Raw genomic sequence first — 9,351 nt, forward strand, 5'->3', positions numbered from 1 at the left:
TTGGGTGCCAGACGTTTTGGGCGCAAGTTAAATTATAAGTCGTTGTATTAGGCGCTGAATACTAAGTTCGAATCAAGATATCACAAGGTGGTCTACTGTAGTGGAAGTCCTTGAATTATACTGGATTTTGTTTTACATACTAGAAAACTAGAATTTCAAAATTCTAAAAAGTAATTAACAAATAAATTTTGTAAATTTAAGTTTTCAACCAGTGTGTGCTTTTTATTTGAAACTTTTCAAGCCAAATGTAAGTAGACCCGACTAGTATGATTGACTGCATTACATACAAAGTGAGCCTATTCCATAAAAAAGACTTAAAGCAGGCCTACTACTGTAGTTATGCAATAAGTGTGAATGTTAAACACATTTTAATGGTATAAATGATCAATATATGTACACTTATTATTTTTCCAACTCTGAAACCGTTCTTTTTTTTTTTTCCTTTTGACACTTTCTTTAATGCAGATTAAATGCTTAAATGGAACGAAAAAAAAAGTGCGTTAAGTTTTGATTTTTATATTGGAATGTTAATAATAATAATAAAAAGATGCCAGAAATCTGCTACTGCGGTTCCTAAACTCAATGTCTTAGAGACACTCTGTATCTAACATCTTTCTCTCAATTTCGATTGGTTAGGACTGGCAGTATTCAGATTTCTGGCATCTTTTTTATTATTATTATTAACATTCCATATAAAAATCAAAACTTAACGCACTTTTTTTTTCGTTCCATTTAAGCATTTAATCTGCATTAAAGAAAGTGTCAAAAAGGAAAAAAAAAGAAAGACGGTTTCAGAGTGAAAAATAATTAAGTGTACATATATTGATCATTTAGCCATTAAAAATGTGTTTAACATTCACACTTATTGCATAACTACAGTAGTAGGCCTGCTTTAAGTCTTTTTTAATGGAATAGGCTCACTTTGTATGTAATGCAGTCAATCATACTAGTCGGGTCTACTTACATTTGGCTTGAAAAGTTATCAAATAAAAAGCACACACTGGTTGAAACTTAATATTTACAAAATTATTTGTTAATTACGTTTTTAGAATTTGAAATTCTAGTTTTCTAGTATGTAAAACAAAATCCAGTATAATTCAAGGACTTCCACTACAGTAGACACCTTGTGATATCTTGATTCGAACTTAGTATTCAGCGCCTAATACAACGACTTTTTAATTTAACTTGCGCCCAAACGTCTGGCACCCAAACGTCCAGTGCCCAAACGGCGGCGCCCAAACGTCACGTACCGCGCAGATTATCCCATGTTCAGTTTTCTGTGATATCCGTCAAATAGATCCACCTTGCCTAAGTTCACTAGTTCAGCCACTGCACGCACTCAGTCTTCGATCACTTCTGATCACCTCACGTACTCAGTTGATTTGATATGTGATAACTGAAGACCGTGGCTGCCTTGAGTATTTTCCTTCTCGGAGAATCACGTATGCTACTGAAAGAGTTGTACGCTGTGTATACAAGTGCCACCATATGCGTCGGTCAGGATTCAGAATGTTTCAGTTGGCGAACGTTGGATTAATCCTTTGTTTTAGTTTTGAACTTTATGTTAATTCTTTGTTTAGTTTCGAACTAGCATTTTTCCGATACATCACGATTACATGTGTTCACGGTGTAATCTCTCACTCGGAACTCCCAAGTCGGGCGAGTACAAACTTTATGCAGACGGAGGGGAAAAGATGCTGCGCCAACACAAACAGATTAATTTACTGTAACTTGTTCCGTTTATTAAATCCAGTACTTCTGTGTGTATCACACTCTGTATGTTACAAGGGATTAGCACTATCGGTCAGAAAGCTACTTCTGAGTTTTGGTGAGATGCTAAAGGTATAATCTGCAATGAGCTATGCAAACCATGGTATATAATTAGAAAGAAACGATGCAAACGATGGTATATAATTAGAAAGAATATCCATCGTAGTGTGTTCACGTAGGTTTCCGACATATAATTTTTACTCCTGTGTTGTCTTATTACACAAGCTTGAATAAAGAATTTGAACTAATAAGCCAATGACTTTTATATTCGACGACTCTTAATGCGTAATATTTTTATTTGAGTAAGATGTAAGGGGTACCAGCATTTCTCTCTCTCTCTTCAAATTGAGGATCAGTGTTTACAAATTGAAGACGTTAGAAGTCGTAGGGTGATAGCCAATGGTACAAGTTATCAGTATCAACAAGAGCTTAAATGCGAGTAGATATAAAGATGCATCTCTAATGTGCTGATTTCCCAGGTGGTTCGTTACACTGATATACAGATATAAGGGAAAGTGTGACATTTTCACTCCTGTCATATCGACATGAGTCATTTTCCCTTATCTATCGATTGTACTTCTGGGCCGTTTTAAGGTAACTGCGAATAATCTGGAGGCACGGTGACTCAGTGGTAAATTAATTGATTTCGGGTTTAGCGTCCGAACCTTGTGGAATCCCACCGAGAGTCAAACCTCCGCACCGCACCGAAGTCTCGTACGCTAACCATACAATTACGACGCAGTTCAGGCTCAGTGTAAGAACGCTCATTACTGGTGCGGGGGCTCCCCGGTTCGATCTCAGGCTCATGTGGTGTGGTAAACAGGATGTTGTCCGTATGCTTTTTTCTAGATTCTCCCGTTTCCTCACATTATCATTCCATCCATTCCTTTCATAATCATTTCACTTCTATTAAGAGGCCTGATCACTGTGAAATTAAAATACCGCTAATTTTACAGTAATTATGTGATATCTTCAAATAGACAAACTAATCGAAATGTGAATAAGAGCGCCCTGGACAATATTATTTTGCATGACGTACCGTTATCACTACTCACCTAGTGGTGTCCGTTTGCAGCCATTTAGATACGTGAAAATAAATGCCGATTTTCAAAATGGCTGAAAACCGAAAGCAGACAAGTGAGTCCTGATAACAGTATCTCATGTAAACTAATATTGTCTAGGGCGCTCCATATTTCGATTATCTTTTATCTATTTGAAGATATCACATAATTACTGTAAAATTAGCGGTACTTTATTTCGCCGTGATGGGGCCTTTTAATCAGTCGTCTTCTTTAGCCTAAGGGGCACAACCGAAGAACGTGAATCTGAAAAATGTCATTTTTCATTTCTTTTAGTGTTTGATATGCGCCGTTTTGAAGTATTATAGAACATGGTGTAAAGTATTTTGTGAACATAGTATGAGGAAAGAACTTGAAATTACGTTATTAAAAATCTTAATTCAGTTTTATAGATGGTCATTTTCTGACTCTTGTTACAAAATAAAAATTACTTGGTTAAATAAAAATTACTACTAAACCTCGTTTTATTGTGTTGATTATTAATGAGTTACTTTTATACACAGTAGAAATTGGATTCAGTTGGCTAAGAATAAAAGTCAATGGAAAGCTTTTTGAACGCAGCATTGAACCTCCGTGTTCCATAGGCCATAGAGTTAGTTAGTTAGTTAGGGTTGCATATGAGATACTGCAGTACGTAATACATGGTCTTGCTACGTCAAAATGTAGAAAAGCTGTATTTATAATGTTGGTATTTTGGTATGTATAGGGAAGCGTATGAATGAAAAAGTTTTTTTATTTATTTTTATTTTTAAGTTATTTTGTGGTTTGAGTGTCGCCTTCTCATCCACCAATAGAATTGTTTATGATTTTAAATTACAGAAGATATAATTCTTATTGATCTTTATGAAATTCTAGCCTTCAGCTTGCTGGGGACTTCGTCGAAGACTCCTGCATTTACTCTACCTGCAGCTTCGCATTTCTTATATCCCTAACATATCTCTAACCTTAAGGAATTTCGAAATATGGCCTTCTTATTATAACAATTAACTCTTACCCTTCTTTTCTTTCTGCCTTTTCTTCCCTTCTAAGGAAAACATCAAAAAACGCTGAAACTTGTTATTTTAAATTAAAAACCTAAATACCAGTTTTCAAGCATGTAACATAAAGGCCCAAAGGGGTATTCCCAGAGCTGGTAAAATTTAAGCATCTTAGGAACCACTTTGACCCCCCTCTAATCTTTATTCAGTTTTAAACACCAATACATTCATTTAAACTAACACACATTATATATACAAAAACAATAGTAAAATGCAATGGTACTTCATAAAAAAAATTGTATAGTAATAGGTGTATGTATAACTCTGTTCAGTTCCCCTTCTCTCTCTTACTACCTTCGTTCTGACTGTTACTTCTATTATAACACATATCATACAACCTTTTAATACTCATAGTTGTGTAACCCTCAATAAAATATAAAGTTTTAATAATCCAATAATACCCAAACAGACAAGTCAAAAGCTAAAAATATTATCAAGTACACCACAGACCAAGTTATGAAAGATAAAGCATAAATAATAACAATAAAAGAAAAGAACTATCTAAAATTGTAATAAATTTTTTTCAAAAATTTATATACAGCAACAACACCATTATAACAACAAGTAACATAATAACATTATCCAACCAACATTTCCAGTATAAAAAGACAATAAATAAATATAATGAACAAGAAACCAATTATTAAAATACCTAAACTCATTAAAAGCCTTTGATTCTGTTATATATAAACAATCGTATCAATACTACATTAAAAATTTCTAAATCATCCTTGTTTGTAAACTAATAAAACTAGTTGGTATAATCTAAATGCGCATTTAGAATTTCAATACTTGATTTCAGAGCTAATACAGCAATACGCTTGACAATAAAATTAGGCACATTAAATTCTTTCAAAATTTTTTTAGCACTTTTGCTAATTGCTCCCCTGGAACCAATAATCACCGGTATTACCTTGAATTTCTTGTTATCATTAAATTTTTCCTTTAAAACTTCATATTTAGTAATTTTCTCTAATAAAGCTGTCTCTTCCATATTACCTTCTTCAAATCGAATAGTAACATCAAGGATATATCTATGGGTGAGATTTTCAACTACGAGATCCGGTTTCAGCTTACCCTTACTGGTATCGAATTCTAACTCTTTGCCAGTTCTAAACCCCTTAATCTGACAATGCTTCTCCAGGATATTAACCACTTGATTTGTGTGTAAATATACGGCGATTAGCATGTTGAATACATTTTCCCAAAACATGGGCCATAGACTCAATCGGTTCCTTGCAAATTCTACATTCAACATTTAAATTTGACTGAGCTCTAGCCAGAGCTACCCTAACGCCATAAGTGTTTGTACGCTTCTTCAGTGCGTCTATAAACCGGTTATCCGGAAGAACCTCATTGTCAAAAAGGAAACAATTAGAAATAGAGTCATTATGAAAATACTGAATACCTTTCCCTTGACTTTGCTTCCCCTTCCATATTTCAAAACATTTATCTTTTAACTTTGACTTCATTTGATTTAACACTACTAAATTATATGGTCTTTCGATGTCTAGTTTCTTTATAATCTTATCTTCAATTTTATAATTATTATTTCTTTCTTTAAGAGATTCTAATTATTTCTTTAAGAGATTTCGAGATACGGCCATCGTATTTTAACAGTTGCAACCACGACTCTTTTTATTTTCCTGGATCTTTTTCTTCTGATGTAGGGGAAATATCAAAAAGAGCTAAAACGGTCTAATTATTTTAAATGAGAAGTCTAAATACCAAATTTCATTCTTTAAACTTAACAGATTTATATGTCCATCTCATTTTAAAATTCCAACCCCTACTATTTTTTCTTCCAATATATATATATAACACGTCTTTAATTATTTTAAATGAAAGATCTGAATACTTTTTTTTCTGTCTCTAATCTTAACGAATTTCGAGATATGGCTATCCGATTTTAACAATTGTAACACCGCTCTTATTCTTCCTTTCAAGGGCAAATATCAAAAAATTGTGAAACACGTGCCTAAATATTTTAAATGAGAAATCCAAATTCCTAATTTCATGTCTCTAACCTTCAGAGATTCCGAGATATGGACATTTTATGATAATTGCCACCCCTCTTTCTCTCTCTTTTTGACTGTCGAATTTCTAAAACTCTTCCTTAGTGGGACCTTACATTACAAATCCTATGCCCTGTTCAAATTTCAAACTTCGAGCTTAAACGATTTGGCCTGAGCGTTGTTCAGTCAGTCAGGACTCCTTTTATATACCGTATATGCGCAAATATAGGCCACACCTAAACTTTTGACACGAGATTATAGAAAAAAAGGAAATGTCGAGTATAGCCTGCGGTACTAAATTTACGAGAAAGTTTAATTAGACAGTACTCTGAAATGTCTCTTTCTCTCCTTCTCCTTCTTTAACTCTCGCGTAACTAAGGATGACTCATGAAGATGGCCTTCTTTATGATAGTGATTCTGAACAGCATTCTAGATCGTCTAGCGGGGGTAAAGAATCAGACGCTGGTGATGCTGAAATGATGGCAAGTGATTGTGCGTGATTTGGTTGTGGGTACAAACAAGCTGACACATTTTTGCAAAGGAAAGTTTTTTTTTTTTTTTTTTTTGTTTTGTTTTGTTTTGTTTTGTTTTCAAGGACAGCTACTGTATATAAATATACCGTATATATTACATATACTGTGTAACGAAGATCGTATTCCTGTTAATAAAAGTATTAAGTGTACAAGTGTTTTGCGTATTAAGTGTGCCAGTGTCACGTGTTACCAGTATCCAATGAAGATGACAATTTTTGCGAACAAGATAAGTCTTTGATGGTTTACAAAAGTAACTGCAGAAACTTGTAATGGCATTAATATGAATCCAGAAGATACGTGTACATGTCATTTTGAAAAAGACAATTTATGATCTGAGGGGGAAAAAATCTCGATTATAGGCCGCACTGTGATTTTTCAAGCCAAAAATTTAGGGAAAAAAAAACTGTGGCCTATATTTGAGCAAATATGATATAGAGACGGTAGGAACCTCAGTTTTCCTTGGAAGAAAAGGGGAGGGCAAGAAGTGTTGATTTTGCCCTGGTCTGGTCTTACGATTGACACGAAGAATTAAGTTTCCTCATCGTAGGTGATGATTTACTTCTAAAATAGTGATTTCAAATTCAAAATCTTTACCACATTTACATTGTATACGTATATACATTTTGTTTTCAGTTCTCTTCTTTTCTTATCGAGATCTCTATACTTACAGATCAGCAGATATAACCGAAAGTTTATCAGTGTTTGAAAGCATCGTATGTGAGCCTAAAATAAAGTCATATTTGGATAATACTGCTGTCCAAGTAAAGATTGAAACGGATTTCGATGAAAATGCTATGTCGTTAGAAACTAAAACTGAAGTGTTAAATATAAAAATTGAGTATTCTCATGATTCCCAGAGCAAAAATTTTGACTTCGATGCTGATAATAAAAATGTACGTAGTGTAACTACGGAGAGTGCAGACTTCGAGACCAATCCAGAGTTACAAAGTGAAATAAACCAATCTTATAATCACTCAGAACAAACTTACCCGCACACTAATGAGACTAATAAACACGGTGAAATTGAAAGTTGTTGCACATTAGAAACAATTATTGATGGTGATACGGAAGAAAGTGAGAATGTGCAAATTAATAACTATAATGAAAGGTAAGTAAATATAGATATAAGTGTGAGCTTAAACACCAAATTATCAAGCAATATGGATGTGTAGTTAATGCATGCAAAGCGTAAAGAGTTGATTTGCATTCGACATTTCGGAAGAAGGTTAGATAATTCCATTTCTACTAGGGTGGTATTTTGAACATTGTATCTGTAACTTCTTCATCCAGTTTCAAAGAGTTATAGCTTGGAAATGGCTTATCGTATTTGAAAAGAAAAAAGTGTCTACAGTTCGAAACAAGGTGGTCTTAAATTTCGTTTGAGTGGAGAGAATTTGACTACTGTGCAGGAGTGGCACGCTCTAGTGACATCTCCTGACAACCATCAGCCAACTCGCCAATTCCCATAAGCGATATTGGAAAGACTTCGACTAGACTTGATCTGTGACGTGCGACCGTATGAGGCCACATTGTACCTTTGCAAAGCGAAACCTTGATGTAGCTACAATTATTTCGCATTTTGCAAAAACTTTTTGTTTCTTTCTTTTAAGGCAATACAGTACTTCGAACTTAAATAATGTGTGTAGTGTATTTACATTTGCATACACGTTCTTTTGAAATTTAAACTTTTATTTCAAATAGAATTAGCGGTTTTTAGGCTATAACACTTCGAAATTTAGGTGAATATTTTAGAGACACCCTGTGTTTTTATTTTAGTTTTTATCAAATATTGAAAATATTGCACTAATGTTAATTTCTTAACACAGAAGATGCACTTACACTAAGTTATTGAGAATTTTTGATATGTAAAGTTAATAGTGCTATATATGATGGTTTAGGTATAAGACCTCGCTGGCTAAAGTCTCGTGGGACGAAATCTCACATAAAACAAAACCTCGCCAGCGCCAAATCCCACTCTAACGATTTCTTGAGTGTGGAATTTTCAGTATATTCACTGTACAGTGAAATCTGTATAGTATAAACAGCGTGTACAGTGAAATCTCCATTAGCAGACACCTCAACAAGACTAATAATTTTTGTTTTCCCTTGCAGAAATATATGTATTATTACAGAACAGAACCCTCTATTACGAAGACTCAGATACGGCCAGTTTTCTTTCTCCCCCAATAACCTCTTCATAACGGACAGAAGCTATTTTCAGTTTCCAAAAGTATTCAGCACAAAAACATTCAAAATAAATTTGAGTACTGTAGAGTAATCAGAAAATCATTTCCTCACAAAACGACTTTGTCCTAAGTCAATTATCTGGTGATCTACCATACAGAACAGTTGCAAGCTGTAACTGAAATTCCTTTTTTCTCTGTCCTCTTTTCTCAATAAATTTTTAGAATTCGATAATGTGTCATGTTCTTATAGCCTTACTTTTAGTACTATCAATATGTGAATTGAGGAAATTTTACAGGGGTTAACATGTACTTCAGAGCAGATTTTCTTCCAGAAACTTTTGCTATGTCAAAATGTGTCGGCTTGCATTAGGATCTAGTATGTATAGGAATAATTTGCATTTTGCGGATTTTGCTTTATATATAAACAAAGGAACGTAAAAGATTCTGAGTAATTTTGCAATAACTCTCTAGATTGTGCGCACTACCGTCTGCTCTAGCATATTATGAGGGTATACTGTTGTGGTAATGCTACAGTTGATCTTAATTGCTCGATTTTTACTTTCTTCTATTGTAAAGAACATGGCCACACCGCTGACAGTGTGTTGCAAGAAAGAACAAAAAGCAGTCTTCATGCAATAAAAGTACTGTATTTGACAGTAGATCTTCCGTTTGGTGGAAATTGCTGGCAATCGTATCACTATATCGTGGACTGTTAATTTTGCACCCCTTTT

The 9,351-nt window shown here is 34.0% G+C and overlaps 1 protein-coding gene across 7 annotated transcripts in view; it reads left to right on the forward strand.

Moving 5' to 3' along the window:
* The window catches only part of LOC145690397 (uncharacterized), a 145,251-nt gene that overhangs the window by 50,809 nt on the left and 85,091 nt on the right, over positions 1-9,351 (forward strand). For 3 of the 7 annotated variants that reach the window (XM_081765237.1, XM_081765238.1, XM_081765240.1), the window contains exon 1: positions 6,945-7,542. The exons of the other annotated variants lie outside the window; for them this stretch is intronic. In XM_081765237.1, coding sequence (XP_081621363.1) covers positions 7,229-7,542 — 314 coding nt within the window. In that variant the 5' untranslated portion in view covers positions 6,945-7,228. Of the gene's footprint in view, positions 1-6,944; positions 7,543-9,351 lie in introns of those variants that run through there. 7 annotated transcript variants of the gene reach the window in all.

The sequence above is a fragment of the Thermobia domestica genome, chromosome 7 (genome assembly GCF_964235325.1).
Source record: "Thermobia domestica chromosome 7, izTheDome1.hap1.1, whole genome shotgun sequence".
In the NCBI taxonomy this organism is placed as follows: Eukaryota; Metazoa; Arthropoda; class Insecta; order Zygentoma; family Lepismatidae; genus Thermobia; species Thermobia domestica.